Source organism: Lygodium microphyllum, chromosome 17, assembly GCF_053477565.2.
Source record: "Lygodium microphyllum isolate KBCC chromosome 17, Lygodium_microphyllum_v1.1.10, whole genome shotgun sequence".
Taxonomy (NCBI): domain Eukaryota; kingdom Viridiplantae; phylum Streptophyta; class Polypodiopsida; order Schizaeales; family Lygodiaceae; genus Lygodium; species Lygodium microphyllum.
The window spans coordinates 132,781,762-132,807,814 of NC_141151.1; the positions used below are offsets into that span (position 1 = coordinate 132,781,762).

General features: G+C 41.6%; 1 protein-coding gene, 1 long non-coding RNA gene and 1 pseudogene across 2 annotated transcripts; all 3 read right to left on the reverse strand.

Moving 5' to 3' along the window:
* Positions 1-436: 436 nt before the first annotated feature.
* On the reverse strand, positions 437-4,357 carry LOC148022371 (potassium transporter 11-like). Its single transcript, XM_087696851.1, has 9 exons — positions 4,343-4,357; positions 3,588-3,813; positions 3,261-3,506; positions 2,726-2,776; positions 2,374-2,634; positions 2,244-2,296; positions 1,935-2,049; positions 1,550-1,804; positions 437-1,464 (listed from the first exon to the last, which is right to left on the reverse strand). The coding sequence occupies exons 1-9, from the start codon at positions 4,355-4,357 to the stop codon at positions 437-439; spliced, it is 2,250 nt and encodes a 749-aa protein (XP_087552977.1).
* A 539-nt stretch (positions 4,358-4,896) lies between these two features.
* On the reverse strand, positions 4,897-5,387 carry LOC148022372 (uncharacterized; annotated as a pseudogene).
* A 16,361-nt stretch (positions 5,388-21,748) lies between these two features.
* LOC148022373 (uncharacterized) lies at positions 21,749-23,100 on the reverse strand. The gene is made up of 3 exons (XR_015694325.1): positions 22,733-23,100; positions 22,435-22,622; positions 21,749-21,854 (listed from the first exon to the last, which is right to left on the reverse strand). It is a non-coding gene; the product is annotated as an uncharacterized LOC148022373 (long non-coding RNA).
* Between the last annotated feature and the right edge of the window lie 2,953 nt (positions 23,101-26,053).

A 26,053-nucleotide genomic window follows, 5' to 3' on the forward strand; every position in this document is an offset into this window, starting at 1 on the left:
TGCGAGGTTCATTTTTGACATCCTACCTTGCCCTTTGACATTGAACCCTTCAAGATTAAAAGAACCTTGCTACCTTTGCAAAAATATGACATGGGGTCTTAGTTACTTGCCCTTGAGGCAATGATATAACATATTTTTGAGGGCAACATAGTCTTTACAAAAAAGCATTTTCGACGACACATGCAAAAACCTTTAACTCAAAATTTTAGAGGCATATTGGAGTCAAATTCTATGTATTTGCTATTCTTAAACCTGATGCTTTTCTAAATTTAAGATTTTTAAACCTTCTACTTTAAATTTTGAAGGTTGTTATGAAATTTTTGCAATTCATTTTAAGATAGACCTCGGATTCTATCCACCTAAGCTCCCTTCCACACATTTGACAGCTGAAATTCTTGCAAATGGAGTCCTATATAGACTTCCATGCAATGATAGATTATACATAATACACTTGACCAACATTGAACAGGCTTTCATGGGGGATATTCAGTGCTGCGCTGTTCTCGCGGCATACACGGCGCAGGAGAGCATAAACATAGTCAAGTGCAAGCTTCTTCAGAAAACTTGAGTCTCTCCTGGCCCTCACAATCACATCTCCAAGGATGTGCACAACACCAGCCTCTCTAGCTTCATGCAAGAAAGCAAGATGATCCACCTCTGAATCCGAATCTTCCACAGGAACAGCAAATCGAACCCGCCGAATGGGTCGTCTCTGACTTGTGTTGTTCATGTCGATTGCCATCTCAGAAACTATGGAGTCAGCTGAACTCTCCAGTGTAAGAGACGCCTCCGAGTCTTCTGGAGAATTGATGCCATCAGTTCCTTCTTCGGACACGGGATTGACTTCTGATAAGGCATCCTCTTGTATGAAAGCAGCCAAATGCCTCAAAAGGTTCTCTTCAAAGCCATCATCCCGCTTGTGCAGATCCTTGTATCCATACCTCGCAACACACCGATATAGACAGAGGTCCTTTGGTCCTATTCGCCGGATGAGGAATCTTTCAGCATGGGGAACAGTATTTACTGGGAGGTATTTGATGCAGGTAAAGACCACTATTGAATGCATTGCTGGTAAATGAGTCATAAAATGGGAGAAGATTGATGGAACCCCATGGGCTAGTTCTGTGTATATTAGCCCAATTCCAGGGACCCTCACAAGACCAAGGCTAGGACCCATGCCCAGAATATAAACCATTGACACCTTATTCTGTACATCAAACTCGTACTTTTTAAGGGTCCCGTAATGCCATGCATACATGACAAGTAAAAAGAGAGCAGCAATAGCCAAAGGTGCCCAGCCACCCTGGTCAAACTTGAGAAGCACAGATGAGAAGAAGACTAGTTCAATGATCAAGCAGACCGAAACGAAAATGAGTATCAATATGACATTCGTCCGCCATACTAGGAGCATGACGAGAGCCATAAGTATGGTTGTCACAAGCATCACAACCACAACAGCAATTCCTGCACAAGGAAGACAAAGATGCAAGTGTCTGAGTCTTCTGCAAACTAGGCCGCATTGTGAAACATTTACGGATAGAAAACTAACCGTAAGCATTTCCAAGTTGAACAGTTGTCTGAAAACCTGCTGTCACGATTATGCACAGTACCATCAGTATCCAGTTGATTTCTGGAATATAAACCTGACCTGGAAAGTTATTAGATGTGTGAACCACCTTCACCCTCGGGAAACAACCAAGTGCAACTGATTGCTTGATGATAGAGAATGTGGCAGAAATAGTTGCTTGGCTAGCAATGATAGCAGCAATTGTTGCGATCACAAACATGGGCCAGTAAAGTGGAGCTGTAAACATGCAACACAAAAGACTTCAGAAAGCCCTGCAGCAAAAGTAATTAAGTGTAATCACTACTATCTTGAGTTTGAACTTTGTGCAACATCATGATAATGTTGGATTTGAGTGATTGAACTTTACATGGAATACAGTTGTAAAATGCCTGTTCCACACCATCAAGATTTTCGGATAGGAAGGCAGCTTGTCCAATATACGAGGCAAGCAAGCACGGAAACACCAAAAATGCGAATGCAACCTTATAAATCAAAAGCAAAACCAACTGAGAGAACTGCAGATCCTATTCTGAGTATTTAGCAGTGGCATATTCTAAATCATTTAAACTCGATAATGAGCAGACGCAGTTCAGCTCACAATAATCCAGCTGACAGACAAACCCTTTCCAATCTGAGTGTTCTTTCATTGACTTCTCATTTGGAGTCCCTTTAATACCTGAACAGGCAATGGTGAGAAATGTCCGAGATCTGCATATAATGCTTCAGTCCCTGCAAATTTTCAATATTAAGATCGAGAACATCATGATTAAGATTGTGAGGTATATTTGACATCCTAAATATCCCACCAGTTATGCTGAGAAGTATGCCTCCTAATGACAGCCAGCTTTGCACTGTGTGTGTTGTGAAGTATCGGACCAGATAAACAGGTGAAAATGCTCTCAACACTGAAAAGTCGTGCTTGATTATATTGTACAGTCCAATGGAACCAATTGCCAGAAACCAAATTAGAAGGGCTGGGGCGAAGAACCAACCAACTCTGTCTGTGCCAAAACGTTGCACACTAAATAGAACCACTAAGATGGCACATGCTATTGCTATGACATGATCTGCATCAACAAGGTTTGTATCAAAACTATCAGTGATTTCTGAATATTGAATGCATAGTGATTCAAGAAGTTAATATTTTAAAACCCTCACCATTTTTCATCTGTGGATACTCAACTTTGATCCCAGTTACAGAAGAAAGGACTGCAAAAGGAATCATAGGCCAGTTAGTACACATCCATGGATAAAGAAAAATCTGAGGATAAACAAAAATGCGCATAGCCAAATCTTGTACTACAAGACAAGTGGAGGAAAGGCCTTGTAAGCTCTGAGAAGATGTGGCAAAGGCTGTGCACAAGTGTGCATCATATTCTAAGAAACTACAAGAGCTTCCAGCTACATGAAACCAGCCTCAACTTCTACAGCAGTTCCAATCAACAAGAGGCACTGAAAATCTATTGTTCAATATGGAGACCCAAGTTCCTATCATCTATCAACACGTTTTTACGGTATCAGATTAACAAGCAAAGTTCACCTAGATAGCATCAACATAAGGGGATAAAGATGTAAGCAGAAATTTGCAGATACAACAGTCTAATATAGACTTTGGTTTAAAAATCTCAAGCTTGATGAATTTAATTGACAGTATTTACATTGCGAAGAAGGCTTGATGAGCCATGAATGATACCTGAGATTGCAGGTGTCAAAATACCATCTCCTATAAGCATACTAGTGCCAAGAAGCACCAGCAAAACAAGAAAATTTTGTATATATGGCTTCGTTTCTAGATGCTCTTTAGCCTTTCCTGCTAATGACTTCTTATCTAAATCTCTGCTACTATATGTTGTTAAATTCTGGTCTGTAGGATGTAGATTAGGAATTGTCTTGACCTTCGCATGGCGACAAATCAAAGAATAGAGTGCAAATGTGCCTCCTGCAATACAGGACAAATACTAAGGCAAATAAAACTGCAAAATTGAACTCCAAACAAAGTATGTAGAGTCTTTGCAAGTACCTTCCCCATTGTCATTTGCTCTCATCACTATACAAGTATATTTGATCAATGGTATAAGTGTCAAGGTGTATATAATTAGCGAAAGAACCCCAATAAGATCTTCCTTCTTTTCAATGCCTTTTGGAAATGTGCTGTTGAATACATACAAAGGAGAGGTACCGAGATCACCATATACCACTCCAAGACTTTGAAAGGCAAACCGCAAGAAAACTAGTGAAGATAAGGCCTGAAAACAAAGGGTTTAAAAGTCAACAAATTGAACATCCACTAAAGTGGAATAAAGTTTAACATTGTAAGTTGGTGACAAAGTTTGGTACTCTTCATTACATTTAATCAATAACACAATGAACCGTATGAAAGATAATACTGAAAGAAATATCTAGACAAAAGAGGCACAAGAACAAGGCCACTAAGGTAAGGAGGTGTAAAAATTACAATCACAGCATACAAAATCTAACAAGGAATAGAGAGTACACAGCAAATAAGAGAAGAACAAAACTTTCTTTAACTTCAAACAAATTGATACCAGATGGCTTTGTCCACCCGTGCACTTTCACTCTAAAGCTTAGATGGCGATCTATAGATAATACATGAAGAGCTTAAGACTAGCTAAAAGAACTCAAGCTAGGTGATGGATAGATAATAATGTCTCTAGAGGGGTCTCCCTTTTATAGCCACTGAAACCGGTTAGATCAGCCTATTTGACCTACCATATTATAAACCTTCCCTAGTCAGCAAGAAAATATTGCATTTACTGTTGGGCCAGACATGGTTGTGTTATGAGCACAAAAAGTGCTCTTCGAGAGCGAGGAGATTGCTCTCACAACTTACAAGAGAAGAATTTGAAAGAGAAATCGAATTAGAACTTGATTGCAAGATAACTCGATTACGAGAGAATGCTCACAACAGTGTGGCTTGATTACAAGACAAGACTCCATACATGACAAGACTAGAACAAGACAAGAACCGGAAGAGGACTTACCTTGTAGGAACCTCACAACTGGTGTTGGCAAGACTAAAGGGCTTATAGCCCATGACCTATTTACACTATAGCCTAGGAAGGTTAAGGGGAACACATGTCATTACAAGAGGATGCCGCATGGCATGACATGCATGTTGATACATGGCATGACATGTATGTTGACACATGACACGCTAACATCAATGATAACATAAGCGATGATGCTGACATCTAGAGTGTCTTGGAATGTCCTAGAATGTTCTAGAATCTTCTAGAAAACGAGATTCTACCAGCTTGCATATAAACCAAGGGCCATTCTTGCTTGAGCGTTCGTTACATTACCCCCTTCTAGAACCGAGTTCCACGAGGGGTGGTGGTGTCCTTTTGACTAGGCCTTGGCTTGGTTGGGTGATGAAGATGAAATTAGCAAACCTTAACAAGAGCTCTTTGAAGATGTAAGTGTGGTTTCCAAGTTTGTTCACTTGCATCATAGCCCTTCCAATAGACAAAATACTATAGTCTACCTCTTGAAATTCTCAAATCAAGATTTTTTCTACTTCATATTCTTGGTGATCTTCAATTATGATTAAAGGCAATGGCTTTGGTATTCTTCCAAGGATATTGAATGTATGACATGGCTCCAAAAGTAAAACATGGAATACAAGATGGATTTTCATGGACCAAGGAATTTGGAGATGATGGGAGACTGGATTTACTTGGCCGAGAATCTTGAAGGGCCCAAGTCGTTGATAATCCAATCTGTGGGAGGGGTGAGAAGAGCATAGATCACGTAGAAGAAGCCAAACTTGATCCCCAATTTTGTATGATGCATGTTGCATGCGAAGCTTATCTGCATTTCTCTTATATTCCTCTCAAGCTTGTTTAATCTGCGCTTGCAACTCTTTATGAATATCAAAGAGGTATTGAGCTAACTTTGTAGCAGTTGGATTCTTTTCCTATGATCTTACATGATTGTCTATCCTTGGGTGTTGATCATAATTAGCAAAGAATGGTGTGAATTGAGTGGAAGCATGGGAGGGATTACTACATGCAAACTCAACAAGGGGTAATAGATCCACCCAATTGTCTTGATGATAGTTGATTGTGCATCTAAGGTATCGCTCCAAAACTTGATTCACTCTTTTTGCTTATCCATCACTCTGTGGGTGATTGGCTGAAGAAAGATTTACTTGTACTCCTAGAAGTTTATAGAGGCTTCTCCAAAAACCAGACATAAACTCGGAGCCACGATCACAAACAATATCATCAAGTAACCTGGTACCTATTCCAAGAAGAGCCTTATTGTCCCTTCCCCATTAATACTCTTGGCTGTTGGGATGAAATATGCCATTTTTGTGAATCGATCAACCACCACCAATATGGAATCATACCCTCTGGAAGAAGGTAGTTCGGTAATGAAGTCCATGGATAAAAATGAACATGGCTTACTTGGAATAGGTAATGATTGAGGAAGACCATGAGGTTTCCACGTTTGCAACCACCAATAATCCCTTGAAACTAGCTTGATTGTCTTGTTAACCCCAAAATGCCCTACTAAGGGGAGATCGTGTCTCTTTTTGAGCATATACACTTGCAAAGGACTAAGATGAATATAGAGGAGTCCTTTATAATAGAGCAGCCCATCAATGTCTTAGAAATCCCTTTGAGTTTGTTCTTGGCCTTGATGTAATTGCCTCCTTATGTCCTTGGTGATTGAGTCTTTGGTAATTTCCTTCTTAACCTTTGATAAGAATCCAAAGTCTTCTGGGGCTTTGCTAATAATTGCCCTTAACTTCAGTTGCTCAGGTTTCAAGATTATGAAATTTTGTTGGTCATGGGCTTCATCACTTTTCTTGTGTGCCAAGTAGGATCTTCAAGACAAAGCATCTAGCTTCTCTTGTTAGTAGCTAGGCCTATAGATAATGATGAAGTCAATTTTGGATAGGAAACTACTCCATCTTACTTGGCCATGATTGAAGATACGAGAAGTTATAAAATATTTCAGATTCTTGTGATTTGTATGTTGAGCTAACAATGTACTAGCTTGACTTAAACAACCCCAAAACATGCTTAATTAATGAAGAAAACCTTGTATTATAAAAAGAAACGTGATCCTAGCGAGTTACCGTGTCCCACATGCAAAACCCTAATTTAGGAGCCCCAAACTTTCTATAAATAGGCATGCAGCCCACCACTCTCCCCAATCTCATTTTTGTAGGTTTCAAGAGCCGTATCTCTACTGCCCACACCCTATTTGTGGAGGACATCGTAGTCAAATCTCCCCCAGTCATTTGCTACCACCTAGTGTCCGATTACAGCCTTCACCAACTATCTCCGGCTGTTGCCTAGTACCTTGGAGCTGTTGTTTACTATTTGAGTGCTGTGTTTGATGCAGATATTAGCATCTGGTGCTATTGCCAGCAAATTGGAGTTGTTGCCCTGATCTTCTCTCTCCTCAATGGGCTGCATTTACAATTTTTGGCTGCCGCCTTGATCTTCTCTCTCCTCCACAAGCTACGTTTGCATGTTACAGCTGTCACCCAATTTTTCTCTCTCCTTAGGTACCTACGTTTTTAGTCTTTCTCTCTCTTGGAACTACCATTTTCATCAGATTTAGCCTTCCTTGGATGCATTTCTTGGTGTTCGACACTCCAAGGATATCTTTGCTGCAATTCGAGATCCGTTTGGAGTACGACAAACTCTATAGCTCATAACCTCTGCCTTGATCCCAGAGATATGAGAGTTCAAGATTCAGTATTCATTGCATAGTGTGTTTGCTGCATGAGCACTATATATTCATTATTCATTGTATTGATTGTCTCTGAGTTACCCTAACCCTAACCCTAACCCTAACCCTGACTATGTTTTGTGTTTATTAGTTTGTGCTATGGTATGTTTAGTTTCGTATTTTTGTGTTTAGAGCATTTCTTCACATGGTATCAGAACTAGGTACTCTCTGAGAAACCTTGGTCTTTGATTGGAAAGCTCATTCGCAAAAGCAAAAATAACAAAAGGGTCAGATAACTTTGAACACATTCACAACACCGCTCCAGTCTCCACAGCCAAGGATGGATAGAAATGATCAATAGTGGGCCTCTCAGCCTGCTACTACTCGATTTGATATGGGCAGAGAACCATCGAAGTACCATGGAGTCCACAAACCATATCGAATTTCTGCCGCTAATGTCATCCTTATGCATAGAGCTCAGGTAGGAGGTTGAAGGTAAGCTTGAGTTTTCTCCTTTGAATTCAGTGTACTGAACTAATGATCTTGCAAGAACTTTGGAATCTACATTATGGACTAGCCATCTACAAGTGGAACCTGGCTCGGATTACACATCACTTCAACAGTACTTCTTTTCTCCAATGCCAGTTGAGAACCCTACTATTTCAGATTCTATGCCAATTGATTCTTTATTTTTTGTTGGATTGGGGGATGCTCATCAAGAAGGGACTCTTCAAAACAAGCTTTGGTTTGTGAGTAATGAGGAAGACACGTATTTCTTTACGAGCTTAAAACTAGGTAAGAAGCTAAAAGAAGAACTTGTAGGTACTCCGTCCCTTCCTTTTTCTTCAAATGGTTTTATTTCTCATGGTCAATATGGAGTAGGTGCATCTTCATCTAGTGCATTTAATGGACAAAAGGAACCAACCATGTTTCCCACAACAACATCCCTCACAAATCCATTTGGGTTGTCACCCATCCCTCCCTTATCTTTTGCTCCACCTTCCTTTCCACTTCCATTAAGTGCACCACCTTATCACCACACACCACACCGGGGGGTTCTGCACATTTAAGCACAGCCTTTAGGACCCCTACATACCCATTTCTGAATGGAGTACTAGCGACAGAGGCTCATCCTCCCACACACACACTTTCGTCCCAAACATACTCGAGTGTGGATCATTTAGTATCGCAGTTTGCTGCTATGGCATTACCTAGTGGACCATCCAATCATTATATTGTGCTCCAACCAACATTTGAACAAGGGTATCGTGTTTCAATGCCTCCATCTACACCTACAGTATCATAAGGATCTATGTCCATTTTGGTACCTCCGCAGCAATCGGCACTCACTAGACATCAGTAGCCTATTTCTGTCTATCCATCTTTACCCCCTACTCCTTGTCCACCACCACCACCATCACCATCTTTTCCTCCATCTTATCCCATCTATCCATATTCACAAACACCTCATAGTTCTAGTTCTTGATTTGCCAAGCATGCATTTAATGACAAGACTCATTTCAATGGGTCAAACTACATCATTTGGTCAATTTTGATGCGACATATCTTAGACTCTTAGAACCTATGAGATTTAGTATAAGGGCTGGAAGCCCCGCCCTTGTTCCATATGAGGTCGTCCGCTCATGGAAGGCTCGTAACATCTCAACTAGTGCTGAGCTTATGCTGGGCTTATTGCCTGAGTTTCACTCTCAGCTTCAACATTTCGACTTAGCATCCGAGTGTTGGGTACACTTGATGAACCACTACGTGGCTCGCTATGGCATCAATTTGGATCATAAGCTTCAAATTTTCAAAATCACAGACAAGGATGACTTGAAAGTCAAGTTAGCTGAGTGTTGCTATCTCCTCATCGAGTTCTCAACCATTGGGGCTCCTAAGTTCTCGGACAATCAAGTTACCTTATTTCTCAACAAGCTACGAAGAAAATATTTCCATTTTGTGTAGCAAGTGAATTCATAGCCTCAAATGCCCACATTTTATGAGTTTGAGTGTCACCTATTGTGTTATGCACGGTTATTTGATCAATTTCATAGCATGCCCTCGATAGAGGGGGCTCTAGTTGCATCTTGTTAGAGGGGGAAATAGGGCAAGAGCAAACAAAACTCAAATCAAAATCAAAATCAAAATAGGATTAGTGAATCCCAAGGAACCCCTTGTTGAGCTAAAATATGCATTACTTGCTGATTAGCCTCTTAAACAACCCAAAAACACACTGAAAATGCTCTTTTAGAGTAAAACCCTAAAATGGGGAGCGGTTCGAAAGAGTTCAATGGAAACCCTAAAATGGGGAGTAGTACGAGAAAGTTTAGTGAAAACCCTAATTTTTGGGGCGCCCTTCCACATCTATAAATAGACAGACTGCTCCCATTCAGCAATCATCCTTGTTTTGTAGGTTATACTAGCCCACACACCCTCTGCTGTTGTTGGCGCCCAGTTTCCAGCCTACTGCCCGCCTCCATCTGTTGTCCAGCCATCATCGACTGCAGCAGCCACATCATCTTCAGCCTGTCCATTGCTGTAGGCGACAGCTCTCAGCTGCTAGCAACTGCTCCAAATTGTCCCAAACTGCTGTTCAGCCTGCTGTCCATCATCTCCAGGGTCAGCCAGCCTGCATTTCCAGCATTGCAGGCCCTGACACTCTCAGACACTATTTCAGCTTGCTGTTTACAGCAGACTGTGCACAGTTTCCAGCCCCCGATCGGTGGTACGCTGCTGCGTTTACCAGTTTACAGCCTCCAAACTGCTGCATTTTGGTGACCAGCCTGCTGCCATTCACTATTCAGCACTCCTACACTCCGACTGGTGGTCATAGATTTGGGATCCGTCTTCGGTGGACGTCACACTCCGACATTGCTCTGCCCTTGAGCACACTGTACACTCTTACATTCATTTACAGCATTCATTCACTTCAGAGTTGTATTCCCTCTCTCCCTTCTTCTGTTTGTGTTTGAGTTTTAAGTTTTGCGTTTAGGGTGTGAGTTTTGAGTTTTGCGTTTAGGATTTGAGTTTTTCCCTCTGTGTCTGTGTCTGTGTCTTTGTGTTTCTATCGTGGTCGTATACTCTGTGTGTCCTCAATGCAAACCCTAGCAGTCTTCTTAACACCCCTCAATCTTCTCTCAAACCTAGATAGCAAAATGTACCTAAAAAGAATAGGTATTGTCAACATTGTCAAAAGGTTGGCCATTATGACAAGGAGTGTTGATCTAAGGTAAGAGGCACACAACCAAAATCCAAGAATTAGACCCTGCACCCTAGTTGGGTAACCCCCAACAAGGAAAGTAGGGCGGTGGCAACCCTCAATAGGAGCAGTGGTGAACCCAAACCCACACTACCACTGGTCAGTTTTCACCATCGGCAAACTACTCACCTCTAGAGGGTTTGTGTGACTGATCTACAAAGGCCCACATCGTCTCCTTAGAGACATCGGATGCGAGTCTTGTTCACATCTAGGAGTTGCCTCCTGATGAGGTGCCTGGTAGAGGCCCAACCGTCACAGCTGTGCATGTCAGTACCTGTTTGGCTTGTGGACAGTGGAGCTACCCATCACATGACTCCTAGAGTGGACATTTTTCACTGACCTAGTTCCAGATCTCACTTCGCTGGATGATGTTTCTATCATGTCTCCTAGCTTGGGGTAAACTTGTTGTCCGTTCAGCAACTTTGCCAGCTGGAGCGAGTAATTTTCTTCACTACGACCATAGTCCAAGTCCTAGACTCTCAAACTGGCTTAATGATTGCTTAAGACAAGGCATAGCCTAATGGTCTTTACCACATGACACACTTTCTTACCTAGTCGACTACCAATGATTCGGAGTTCCATTGCTTCCAGACTATGGTCACCACATGTGAGTCCACGGACTTTGAGCGTCTTTGGCATTTTCGCTTAGGGCATCTTAGCTACAACTCTCTTTACGAGCTGTCGTGTCAGGGGATGATTGAGGGCCTTTCACACCTAAAACTATCTCGAGAGGTTTGTAAAGCATGTCAGCTAGATAAAAAGCATTTCACTACCACCTTAAAGGGTGCATTGTACTTCTTTTTGATAGTGGATGATTTCTATAGATAGATGTGGGTGTACTTCCTAGAGTACATGCCCGATGCTTTCACTTATTTCAGTGCTTGGATATTGCTCGTTCATGACTAGATTGGTCATCGAGTGGGTACTATGAGGAGTGATTCTGGTGGCAAGTTTACCTCCCAAATAAATGCAAATCTGAAAATCCAAATTTACCTACTAATCTTGGACAATACACACACTCGATTGGCCCAAAAATTGGTGCCCCTTTTAGTATTTCTTTAGCTTTATTGAAGAAAAAGTTGATTTAAAATGGGATTCTCCCTATCCCCTTTGCAATCCAAAATCCTCTTATTGTCCAAAGTGACCAGCAAGTCTTCAATTTAATTTGCCCCTTGATTCGGGCACTCGATTAGCCTTCACCCACTTCATAGACAGTGGAAATGCCCCAAATTCAATGGTTGGCTAGTCCTCCACTTGAATTTAGCTTAAATTCATCTAGCATGCTTCCCAAGGCTGCTGCTAAACCCTAATTTCTGCTGTAAATTAGGGTTTACAGCAGAAAAATTTGCAATTTCTCAACCTCCAAGGGTCCAAATGCTGAGATCTTCAGAGCAAGGCTATGAAATGGCTGGGAAATGAGAGAGAAAGCTGTAGAGAGAAAGAGTTTTGTCATAAAGAATGACTAAAAATCAGTCAAATGCAGCTACTGCCTTGCCACAACAGCTTGTAGATGCAAAGAATTGAAGAAAATTAGTCATTTACTGCCGCTGCCCTGTCTCAACAACTTGTAGATGCTATCACTTGCTGTTGATTGGTCTTCTCCTGCCCCTGGCTACCTCAGAAGGTCCTCCAACGGCTGCAAATCAAACCAGCAGCATCTCCTCCCTCTCTCTTGCAAGCTGAAGACACTAAAAAATGCATCTCTCTAGCCTCTAAAGACGTTTTTTTGTCTTGTATGGGCATTTTTGACAAGTGGCAGCCTTCCCAAATGGTTTTTCCAGCATTAGCCATAATTAAATATTAATTTTCAATCTTTAAATACTAAAAATTAATCTAATAATTATTTCAGTGCCCTGAAAAATGATATGACTAGCCAATAATTAAAGTGACTAGGCAACTTCCATTCCCGAGTGTCTCTGCGCCATCTTTGACCAACTGACACTTATGGCTAAATGAATAACCTGGGCCAATAACTGGCACCAGATACCACCAGTACCTGTGCGGCATAACTTATAGCAACGTTTGCCTTGACATGTCGTGATTTCTTCGGATCCCGGGCTCGTAAATTTACTCTAACTCCAGTTACACCTTACATGTGCAACATTTACTTAATCATGTGATTAAAAATTAATCCACATGTTAAGTGAGGTTTTAAAAATACACGTCCTCATGACAGTTTCCTATGTCACTTAAGTCATATAGTGCATGTATATAAAACTTCCATACTTTTTTATATCTTGAATGAAACCCGTTTCTAGCATTTTACAAAACTCATATGAAACCTATGAAACCATTTCATACATCTCATTTCAAAAACCCTTGGCAACTATGGTTATAACCCTTCATATGGATACTTACTGCAGCTTTGAGTATAATGAACATGGTTTGCTTGAAAAATGTTATTTTTTTGCTTTTGAAATAAATGGGTATGACCTATATAGGTTGTAGAAATTGCAAATGTTACGTGGAGAACTTGATCACATGAAGTAATTGGCCCTTTGGAGAATGTTATTGCAATGTCTTTGGCCTTCCACCATCTCTTTGATGAAATGCAACTTTATTTTTTTGGCAAATAAAGTGTGGCTGATTATATTACTTCAGAAAAAACCTGAATACAAAGAAGTGATCATGCTCAACAGACTAGTTGGAGCTGATGCAAAGTCACAGATATATCAAGTATACAAGCCTCTCCTCATGGCGCGGTCTAGGGGGGGCAAGAAGCCATGGAGGGGGGGTGTATCGCCATCTGGGGTTGCCTGCCTACATCAAGAAAATTAGGTCCTGGCTGCCCCAAGTGCGCATAAAGTGAAAACAGAGCTCCTGACGAGCTCGAGATTTTCCCTGCACCTGGTCCCATCGGTCGTGAAGGAAGTGGATGATGGAGGTCTAGAGCTCTGCTAAAGTCGCATGCACAGAAAGTCTCTCCCCGCCAAGAACCTCCTAGCACCGGGTCTTCCAGATATGCCATCCAGTGAGGCTCCCTACGATCTCCCATACCTCAGAGCGGTCTGCTATGGGCTCCAGTACCTGGAGGATGGGTAGGGCTTCCAAGTTGACCACTGTGCATGACCCAGCCTCAATAAAGAATATCATGTCCTGCATCCCAGCCTCATACAACAGGTGACGGCCCTGGCTGACTGCCTGCTAGTAGCAAAAAGCTCCCCATGAGATATATCCAAGGCTGGGTGCTATACGGAGAAGGATGCGGCATGCTCCTCTCCACACAAGCTACGGCGCCTCACACGATCAAAGGTAGTGCTTTGGAGTTTCCAGAAACTGCTGTGTGCAGCATTTACACCCTCCATTCTTCTGCATCTGGGCTAACCAACTCCCCACCGCTAGGCCTCCATGTGCCACCAGCCATAAGAAATACGATACCCTCCTCGGCCTCCATTTATCTCATAGGCGGCACTAGAAAGTCCGTCTGAAGGCATTCGTGATGTTGTGCTCCGCCCAGTACCTACTACACAATGGCGCCCAGTCCATGTCCTCCTACATCAGTACGTATCTACCAATCCTGGATGTGTACTCTAGGAACCTCGGTGGCTTCTTGGTGACCGCAATGGCCGGCCATAGCCACTCTCATGGGTCCCACTCCAACTCGTCAAGTGGCTTGCCCTCCCAAATCCAGAGGCACCACTCTCGGAGCTCCTCCCAAAAAACATAGGGGTCCAGCCGCCATGTTTTTCCTTGAAGGCCAACCACCCGAATCCTCCTCCACGAAAGGACAGCTATCCCCTCATCTTGCTGCCCTCTATCAAGGGCCAGACGCCCCTCCTCCTGTACGGTGAAGAAGGTTCCATGTGGGGTGCCGCCCACTCTACTTGCCACCTGTAGGGGGATACCAGTTGGTGAGAACTTAGTGGCCCATACCTCCCCGGGCTCTATCAGCTCTCGTATCGGGGGGCCAAGCCACTCCTGAGATATTGCTGCGTCAATCTCTCTTCTCCTCAACTCAACCCCTCTCTGGCAACCTGATGCCCGTTGCAACACCTCCTCGTCCACCATCCTGTATACCTCCCGCCAGGTCCTAATGGTGCGAGCCGGGCCGGCCTTCCAACCACCCCACTGGATGTGGGGGTGTTTGCCAATCTATACCCCCTCCTGATCTCTGACCTGGGGGTTCCAAATCACCGGCTAATCTGCATAGCAAACACTTAGAAAACACAAAAAATGAACAAAATAATGAATCATGTGCAATGATAGCAAACACTTAGAAAACAAAAAAAATGAATGAAATAATGAATCATGTGCAATGAATCATGTACAGAAAACACAGATGTAGAGGCAGCTGCCAAGAGGTGGGAGATTGGATGGAACAAGAGTGGTAGCCAAAAACGTAGGTGTTGATGGACAATTAGGCCTGCTGGCATCAAACACAGATGGTGTTGGTGTAGGCAAATAACTTGTGGGAAGGTTTGCCGTGCAGCAACAATTGCGGATTTGTGTGTGTGTGTGTGTGTGTGTGTGTGTGTGTGTGTGTGTGTTGGGGGGCGGGGGGGCATTGTGTTGGTTAGCGGGGTTGATTTATTCCTGTCATGCGCACATTTATTTATTCATAATATATGAAATAAAAAGTAAATTTCCAACGTATTGAAGAAGGCTGCATAGCATCCAATCATCCCTGTCCTAGTGTTTCAGACATTGCCTCATAATTTGGAGAACTTGGGTTCAAACCTTTTGAATATTATTAAGTAATTGTATTTTGCAGATCTCAATTTCTCTTTGTCTTTTATACATCAATTTCTCTTTGTCTTTTATCCCTGTCCTAGTGTTTCAGACATTGCCTCATAATTTGGAGAACTTGGGTTCAAACCTTTTGAATATTATTAAGTAATTGTATTTTGCAGATCTCAATTTCTCTTTGTCTTTTATACATCATTTCTCCGGTTGAGTGTTTTTGGTGCGTGCGAGTGGCAAGGACAGATACATGTCAGTATCCTACAGAAAATGACAACTGTTACCCCAAGTTATTTACTTGTGGTAAGGTTTGTCATGCAGCAGTAGGTACCCGCAAGAGAGCCAGTTGTTGACCATGTAGGCAACAGCTGAGGGAGCTCCTGGGTGGCCTTAGTAGGCTGCAAATGCAGGGTCAGACCTGTTGTTGATGGAATAGATCACCTGGGAGGCAAGATAGGAGATGAAACACAGTAGGAATGTGTGCTAAAGCAAGTTGCTGGGGTGGAGAGAGGTCATGGCCAGCAGGGCGAGATGTTTATGATGATGGTCAGGCTGAGGAAACACTCCAAATCAGGTTGCTTGCATGTAGAGACCTTGAACAAAGTTGTGGCAGCACTTGGGTAGACTCCACGAACTAGTGTGGACAATAGTGGAGATTGCTGAGGGGTGAACTGACCTAAAGAGGAATGAATGAAGGATGAATGAATGCCCACAACATAGGGATTTCAGTGCATTTGTCCTGCCATGTGAAATAAGTACCAGTAAATACAAATAAGCCTTTTTGGGGCTGTTGATGAAGACCTAAAATAAGTCTTAACGTGCTACAATTAATTGTTAATGTATGTGACCTTCTTAGGCCCAAAAAGGTGCCCTAAGAGGAGCAAGAGACATTATCCACCTCCATACAACATTTAAATGTATGGCTAATATAAGCACAAGAGGATTCCCAAGTAAGGATCGTCATGTGGCAAGAGTCTCAATGACAAGGGTAATCAGGAGTTGAGATGGAAGCAAAATGCAGCCCACCCTACCTATACAAAACTGAAATAGAAGCACCTGTAATCCAAAGCTCCACCTAGGAGGAAACCTATGAGGAAGAACAATAGACAAGGGTGAAAGTTGAGAGTGCTTGAAAAATTGATCTCAAAAGAGAAGCCAGTAGCTTCATAAAGAATGCGAAGGCGTGCCTGATCCTAGGCATTGAGACAGAGGACAACTATCCCCATCTCTATGCTGGACAAGATGCAAAAGCACAGCCACTGTCATGGCTCAGACATCCGAGGCTCCAATGGAGGTAAATCTTGTAGATCCTGGGTAATCAATAAGTGTGCAAAAGGACTGCACAATGAAGAGTGACCCCCTATGAAACTGGAGAAAGAATATTCCCCTTTGAAGGCTCCTCTAGAAGAAATAGGGAGTCTAGGAGAAAGGGGTGCCACAGATGACCTACTCAATGCCCCTATTGAAGTCAGTGTCCGTGGAGTCATACAAAAGAGTGGGAATGTGCAACTCTTGCAGAGTCATGGGTGGACGATAGCCTCTGTCTCACAATGGAGTTGATTGTGGAGCCAAAGGTGGTATTTAAAAGCATCTATCTTTCATTGGAGCAAACCATGAAACTAAGCACGATGACAAACATAGCAGTAAAGAAACGCATTTTGAGACTTCCAAAACGTTTCTACAAGTAGAAAATGTTTCTATGAGTAAAAAACATTAGGTTTTTTGAAAGACAACTATGAAGCCTGACTTTAGGAAATGTCATACGTTGCTATGGGACCTTAATTGGGGCCTTTTTTAACCCTTCTTCTATGCTCCTACTATCACACATTGCTTTGTTGTGTGTGGATAACAATGACTTCTCAGCCCACCAGAGTTGATTTTGGATGAGAGACTTAGTTTTCTAGCATTTTGTTCAGTTATCGGACTTTGTCATTGTAGTATCTATTCTTGTCTCAAGAATAGATTATATGACTCTAGTCTCATTTATGAGTTATGTAAGATGTATATTGATTAATTTTGGATCTTGACATTTTGTCATTTTGTTTTGGAATGAGAATCATGATGTTGCAAGTTAACCCACTCCACATTGCACATGGGCTATGTAACATCTCTATTTCAATTTTGTGTGATATGTATTATGAATCGTTATGTCTCAAGTCTGAATCATATTATAGCTTGTCTAAAGACTAAAATTGGACATAAATCAATAATGGATGCATATTGTGTTATTCTCAATTGATTCAAATAGCAAAGCAAGGGAACAACCAGCAAACACGTCAACAACAGCCATAATCAATGACACACTAGAGGATGGATGAGAATGCTTTGTCAAGGGAGTGAAATGCAGTCCTCTAGGCATGGGCATGTTAGAGAAGACACCAGTGTCAAGGTCTCAAGGGAGCCAAAGATCTAATGGAGGCTATGATAGAAGGAGTACCTCTTGATTGGAGGACAGATAGAAACACTTCTCAGACCTGGGTTGTCTCTTCTCTAGAGAGGACATTCTTCTAGTAGTCATTGCTACTAGCAGCAGAGGCATGACACTTACTTTTATGGTTGAGGAGAATGGCCGCCTCCAGCAAGAGGACTTGAACCGCACAGAATCCACAAGATGCTCTAGACAAAGGATCAGAGTAGTGGCACACTATGAGATGAAGTGGTACATTGACCCAGACCTAGCCACTTGCATGTTAAATGGATAGAGACATCTGGGCTTATCAAAGAAGGCCTCTCCAGAGATTACAATTGGATCCAAGAGAGTGTGTGTGTAGGGATCCATTTCTTGATAGGCCATGTGACATAGCCTTCTTTGGTTATTGTACTAGGCTAGGGGAGGAGGATTTAGATGAGCAAGATCAAAGCATAGCTAGCAATCACCTCCCATTAGCATAGACGAGGCAACTTGGATCATTTCTTATCATATTTTTGGAGGGTAGATGTCAACTTTAGGCCTAGGAAGATATCCCTCTTTCCGTGGCTATTAGCCTATAGGAGCTCAGAATTTCACACTTGGCTTGGATATGGTAGAGACCCAATGGCTATACTCCATGCTCATTCCATGGCATAGCAAAGACCATGGTTGCAACCGGGGGGGCTATAGCTTGGGCCATAGAGAGGGGCCTTGCATGTGGTTGTGAGGATGTTCAGGGGAGCATTTCTTTTCTCATCATTGGGCAACATTTGAGCAAGATTCTCACTCCAAGTCACTAGCATGCACAATGGATGTGGGCATATTGTCATAGATGGAGTTGATTGATAGTATTATAGCTTGGTACATTTGAATTGCAAGGTGCAGCCATGCTGCAGACCTTTAGGATATATCCAGAGCAGAGACTCTTTCCAGGATCTAGGTAGAGATCATCCACATTTTCCATGGCAGAGAGAAGATGCAAGGTGACCTAGAGGATTAGGAGGAGGAGAGAGGCCTTTCTACAGACCTGGGAGTCCGGCACCTTTTCCATGCTGCCTCTCAAATGGTATGGCATTATAGCCAACTAGATTTGTTATTTACATAGTCATTATATTTGTGATGTACTTAGCTACACAAAGATCTTTGTACTTCGTAGTATATCTCAAGTGGATTTTCTCTTTCTCCCCTTCCTTGGCCAAATTGACCTCCTTGACCTTGGTGGGCCCTTCTATTGGTTCATTGGCTTGCCCCTGGCATATGGCTCCCAGCAAGATCACTACCCTGTCACCTTGTTTGAACTTTGTGAATCACTTTGGTAGGTCTTGCAACATTCTTTGCTCATCAGCTTGTGGCTCCTTGGGCTACTTCCTTCTATCCTCCTTTAGCCTTCGGTGTCTTAGGTGAACGGGTAGGTTCCCCTAGTACATCTAGTCTCACGAGATTGAGGTATTTCGGGATCACTATCTAAGCTTACTTTCGACTCAGAATAGAACTCTCTATCTTCACTAGAAGAGGGAGTCTCTCCTGGAGGTCGCACCTTAGAGGGTGAATCCGTCCTGAATAATGGTGCGGCACTTGGTTGGACTAGGCTTGCTTGTTCGTAATCTATCACTCCTATGTGCTCCAACTATCCATGTGTATGACTCCTTTCTTGATCCTAAAAATGTTTCTCTTGCTTGGTTTGGAGTCTGCGCTAGAAACTCTTAGGGAAACTATGAAATTCTAAAACTTGAGAGAAATCATGAGGAATTTTTTAACACGGACTTATTAAGAACTAACCCCGAAAAATTAGTCAAGGATATAGTTTAATCTAGAAGCTTTGATAGAAGATTTTAAGACCGGAAATATCTCTAAGTTGAAGAAACAGCCTTAAGGCCAAGAAACTTGGTTATAAGAATGTCATTATAAACCTTAAACTGAGAGGTTAGAGACCCCAAAATCCAGATGCCCTAGGGGAAGAGCTCACTGCGTGAATTTCAAAGGTCGATTGCTACGAGATTAATCATCACTTGAAAGTTGCATGAGTGTTTGAAGTCATAATTTCTTGGAAAACAATGTTTGCATAAACTTATACATTAATTGATTTTTTTTTTTATTGTTCACTACAACTCATGCAATGTCTTGGACCCATCAAAGAAAGTTCCAAATATTAAATCATGTCCCCATGACATATCCCCTCCTAGAAAATGGCAAGCATCCTTGATTGCATCCTAGTGTGACAACTGAAACATGGCAGCCTTACCTTGACAATACCTCTCAAGAACAATTTGAGAGCATCCAATTCATAAAGGACATGAGCAACTTGGATGATGATGCCCTCTCCATCACTCCTAGGATAACATGAAAGGCTCTCCATAATCATGATGAGGAGACTTGCCACATCTTCTATGGTGCCCAAGTCTGGCTTTCATAAAAGCATGTTGGACACACCAGAAAAGGACCAGGCCTTGTACTTCTTGAAAGACAATGTCTACTCCTTAAATACAAAGTGAAGTACAAGCTCACATGCACAAAGCCTTGTCAAGCCAAGTGTGTCATTTGCATTTCAATTCTTTCCCCTATGCACTACAATTCTGCACAAGTACATTCTTGTTGACTATTTCTGTTGCATTATCTCTACATCCATAAAAGTGGACACTCAGCTATAATCCAACATAGACAAACAAACTCCCAAATTCAAGCTTATACATCCATTTTTACTTTGTTTTAACGAAATACTGTAATCTTTTCACAAGCAAGGAAAAGTGCAAGCAATCTTCATTCTCAAAGAAAACACACAAAAGAAAACTGTGTGAAGCATGTCTCAATGCATGACTGCATAATGAATGTTGAGAATTGTCTCATGATTCATGACCAATCGAGGATACCACATCCAATCCCATAACTAGACGTGTTGTATTCAGGAACAATTAAAAATCCTCTTACATAATCTCATCTAATGAACTGTACATAGGCAATCCATCCATGTTTATCAAGTAACTGATGTATCTTATTCATTAAATTGGTAAACTATCAATATTAGGTCAAATACCTCTGGTGTAGCACCTTTTACTAAGCTAGCTTTTCAGGACTACATTCATGTTCAAAGTCATGGGTGGTGACAAACACCTTGCTTTGATAACAAAGACAGGCATGTGAAATCCTCTGGCTGTCACAGAATCACAGCAATAAGAGAAGATTGTCTGACCAACCTGGCAATGGATCAATTTAGCAAGGCCAATATTGATACAAAGGTGCACGCTAATCACCACCCTCTAACTATGTCATAGCTCAAGCATGTTAGAGCATTAACTTGTCACGATCTCAAAGCAGCCTCACTGCAACAACCTTCTCCGCTTGCCACAATGTCTACCTAAAACAGCTTGACACTGGATATGCAGCTTGTCATCCAGGATAAATGGTTTAGGCATAATAATCAGCTTGTCTTAGCCTTCACATTAACTGCACATGCTTTGCTGCCATCTTCTGTCAGGTTTATCTATAGACAGCAGAGATCTATATCAATCTCCTTGCCTCATTCTTCAGGTAGGCACTATTGAAAAGGACGACTTGATGACAGGGATTATCATGACATTTAGATTTAGCCAACATAGATCCAAATGGCAGTATCAAACTGTCTTCCAAACATATATTCAGTATTCTGGATCAGATGCAGATGCAGATGAAGACAATAAAGATTAAAGGAGGCTAGGAAGGAGGAATCTGACACATATTCTAATCAAGTACCCCAAACTAACAAGCCTAACACCAAAACAATATTCTAATCAAGTACCCCAAACTAACAAGCCTAACACCAAGGCACTGTGATGTCCCCAAGACTGTCAAACTGGCAGGCTAGAACAAGAAACTCTAAGCCCAAGGGATTCTAATTATCACCTAGACTCTAGTGCGCTCACAAGAAGAGATGCCTAGGAATCTCACATGATTTGAGTCTCTCTCTCTCTCTCTCTCTCTCTCTCTCTCTCTCTCTCTCTCTCTCTCTCTCTCTCTCTCTCTCTCTCTCTCTCTCTCTCTCTCTCTCTCTCTCTCTCTCTCTCTCTCTCTCTCTGTGGGTGTGTTGTGAATTAAACTGACCTTTGGTCCCTGAGGTAAACCACGAACAAGTTCGACATCACCATCAATAGGAGGGTCGAGTTGATGGTCAAGCTGTATAATCCTCTCAGCATTATCATGACTTGTACTATTGCTTGATTGGCCAAGCATGAAACTATCCATAGCCAACTAGAAATCTAAACAAGACAGTGTAGCTCCATTAGATATACATATAACCGCTCATAGGATACCCAAAACACAAGTAACAAAACTTGAGAAGGAATCTAGTGACAGGTATAGCTAAAATGGCATTGATGATCATGATGTCTTTCTTACTATAAATGTATATCTTGCCCATTAGTTTCAACATATCTATCCTTAAGCTTCGTATTAAATCAACTACTTAGATTGCCAACTAAGTACAGTAATTTCATGATTTTAGTGTCCCCCAATTCAACAATGACATCTTTGTGTAGCATAGAGTTCCGGAGTGTATAGCTTGCCAATACCCTTGTCTTATTATTGAACTAAACCACATAAAGGGCAAGGAAGATCAAATGTAAATAAGATGGAATGAGAGAGAGAGAGAGAGAGAGAGAGAGAGAGAGAGAGAGAGGCATGTGAGTGTGAGCTAGTTGTTAGTCTTATGTTAATCTATTGAACTTGACAATGTACCATTCAGTCTCAAGGACAAGAGATTTTAGACAAATTTCCTCTGTAGTTCCCACATTGTGAATTATGACAACATGATACAGCTTATGCGAGGGAGGGAGGCACCTGATACATAGCTAGGTATGCGATTCTCCCTCCTGATACCTAGCTAGGTATGCGATGGCGCCATGACATAAGCTCATGATGTTGAACTCTATAGGGAAAAGCAAGGGAAAAGACCCCCTCTCCCGCATGGGATTGAAATGTCACAAACTTCTTGTGGTTACACTCGCCATTCACAGTTCACGAGCTTACTACAATGCAGCCCACTCATGAGATTACTTTAATGCAGTCTACTGAAACCACAGGAACAAAAAAAACAGCGACTACTATTTATAAGCAACTTCAGTCACATTGAACTCACCAAGCTTTTGGGAAGCGGAATTATAATTACGTCCGCCAGTTCACGGCGCCAGCGCCAGCTTGTGTAATTTGTTTTGTGGGCAAATGTCAAAGAACAAGCTGGGTGCCTTCCCTTCTCGCACAATTCTGAGATAGCTCGGATGATTCTTCGGAGTCACGTGCATACACGATAATATTGTTATGGTGATTGTTGCACGCATATTCTTCTTCTGGCATGCCTCGGTCCAGTGGGCTTGGCTGTGTCGTGTCGTCGACTACGTCCAGCGCCGTCCGCTTTCATGAGGTTGCTTGCATGCTTTTTAAGAGCCTCGTGCTGCTTTTTGCCCCGGGAGCCTTCTTGTCATCACCTGCTGGCCGCATTATCATCAATCAGCCATGAATATTTTGTACTACTGTTTATTCTGTTTCGGGAGAAACTTTAACCTATTTTCATTGCTTACATGGCACACATTCAAAGAATCCAAGCCAGCTATTATAAGCAAAATCAATTTTATTTTATACAATGCTATTTTGCACTAGAGTATCCACTAAAAACCTAGGTTTAATGTAGAATGATTTGCAAACTTTGAAGTATTATCTTTAAAACCTATTGATAGAACGTTTGGTGAATTTTTTAGAAAAGAAGATAAAAATTATATGCATGTAAGATAAGAGTTAAGTCAATAAATAAATGATAATACTGATCGGATATAAGATTTTAGGAATAATAAGATCTATGCAAAAGATATATGAATTATATGAAGTAGAATTTTAATTAATTTTAATGTAATATAATAACCATATAATATATAAATTTATATTTGTAAGCAAGTATTAAAGAGTCATGACTCATCAATCATAACGGTTCAGAGTGCTACTAAGAGTGTGATGCAAAAAAGATTGAAATAATCTTTTTTTTGCGATGTGATACTACTATATTGATTGAAGTAAGGTGTTGTATTTAGGAGTGTAGTAAGGCTCAGGACCAAAGGATAGTTGCCCAAGGTTGTTGCTCTTCCATATGGTGAATGACGTGAAAGCAGAGTCACTTAGCTTTTAGATCTAGTGGCTCAAGCCTTGCACCTCCTTCAACCTTGTCCATGGTAGTCATATCCCATCCTATTTGGGGCATCCTACTAGAGCTATCTTTGCCCCATAAGAGGTGCCTAAAAGCCTTTTCTATGCAGGCCCATGATACATTATTGAAAACAAACAAAGAGGCCATGGATATTGTCGTTGAGGCTAAGAAAGTCCCGATCACATTGACCTTTCTTGCAAGTGTCATAATCCATATTCTGATAGGTGCTCCTCGTATCGGATAATCTCCCTAGGCTTGATGGTTTTGAAACCATAGCTTAGCATTGAGGTTGCGGGTCCCCCCACATAAGTGGCAACAATTTAGACTTGGTAGATTAATGATAGATGAGGAAAGCTTAGCAATGGGTACGATTCAACGAGTTTGCTTAGATTGAAATAATATTTGGTGCGGGACTCTAGTTAAAACATAATTTAGTTTAATATGTGTTAATGGGTATTAGATACTATTAATGATTCAATGGGTACATCAGGCTGAGCAAAACTGCCAACGTGGACAATATCTAAAATAAATTTTTAAATTTGTTTTGTTTTTTAATTATTAAATGTGTGTGTGTGTGTAGAGAGAGAGAGAGAGAGAAAGAGTTTTCAGTCTCCAAATTAATGTTCATTAAAAATTGAGGTTTAATGTAAAATGAATTGTAAAATTTTAAAAACTACCTTCACATTTTAAAGTAAAATTTTTATACTTTTTAACTTTAGAAAAAAATTATTTTTTAAAATGAAAAATATATATAATTTGACTTAAAATCCCTCCAAAATTTTAAGTTACAGGTTTTTTATCGGTTACCAAAGAATTCCCTCTCTCCATGTTTGATACGGCGCTCTCTCTCTCTACGTGATCTCCATCTATAACAGCAAAGGACTGTACCGTCCTGCTTGCATGTTTGTGACTTCTTGCTGCGTCCTTGTATAGGAAGGTGCTTCTGTTGTAGCTCCGATGCTATTCCTGCTGCTAGTGGCTCCGAAGTTGCGTTCGTGTTAGCAGCTCCAGCGCTGTTGCTGCCACCTCGATGCTGTTGCTGTTGCTGTTGCTGGGGGCTCAGACGTTGTTGATCCACCACGCTGTTGCTACAGCGTTCCTGCCGGTTGCTCAGCGTCATTTCTGCTGGTGGATCTGACGCCGTTGGTGCTACGAGCCACCACGTCGTTGTTGGTGCTGCATTCCTGTTGGTGGCTCGCTCCTACCTGATCTGCCATATTCCTGTGTTTCAAGTCTATCATTCCACCACGCTGTTACGGTTGCGTTCTTGCTGGTGGTTGCGGCCTCTACGTTTTTGTGTTCCTGCGGGCGGCTCCGACCTCTGTGTTCCTGAGTTTTGGGTTTTATCGTCTTGTGCAGCTGCAAGGGACTGCAATTGCTTGTACCTGCGTGATCGTTTTCTAATGAGCAATGGACTGCAACTGCTTGTGCCTTTGCGAACGATCACAAAACTTGCTTGCAGCAACGTACTGCAACTGCTCGCACCTTCTTCGAACACGATTACACAGATGCAGCAGCCTGCAACTATTCATTTGCAGTACATAGACTATAATTGCTTGCATCATCATCGGAATATTGAATAAGATTGGTTTTTCCTCGTTAGAAAACGATTCGAAATCTAAGTTAAGTTCAGTTCCTACGCATTAAAAAATGATAGTTTTAAGTGTGATTTGCTTCAGAAGTTAGACCATCTACTTGAGAATACTAATATGAAAGCAGAGGAGGTGTTGATTGAGTAAGCAAATAGCTTGAGTGAGTATACTAGCAACTCACTATTGTTGTTGTCCTCTTGAATGCAGGTCATTCTTTAGAGGAACTTGGTGACCTTTTTAACTTGCATCTAGTAGTGGAAGAGGGGATTTATATCAATGCCGGACTTGCTATTACACTGTGGGGGAAATTTTTTAGCAAGCTTTCTTGGGCGAGCTTCTTTGGACTAATTGAATATTAGCTGAGCTTTTGTACCAATGTTTATATCCATAACATCATGGTTTATTACACATGATTACCCACAAATATATGACTACACAATAATAATTACAAAAGAGAACTTACACTATAACTTGGTCTATATAATTGCAATTTGAGGATACAAAATTTGGGAGTGGAACATCACAAAATAAAACATGGGAATCAACTAATTGGTGAGCTGAGCCCAAGACCAAGAAAAATGATTTTGAAATGCGGACCTAGCATGCATGCAATCTAGGTTGACAAACAATGGTTAGCGTTTGAGACATTCCCACTCGCAAGCTTGGGTTAGTG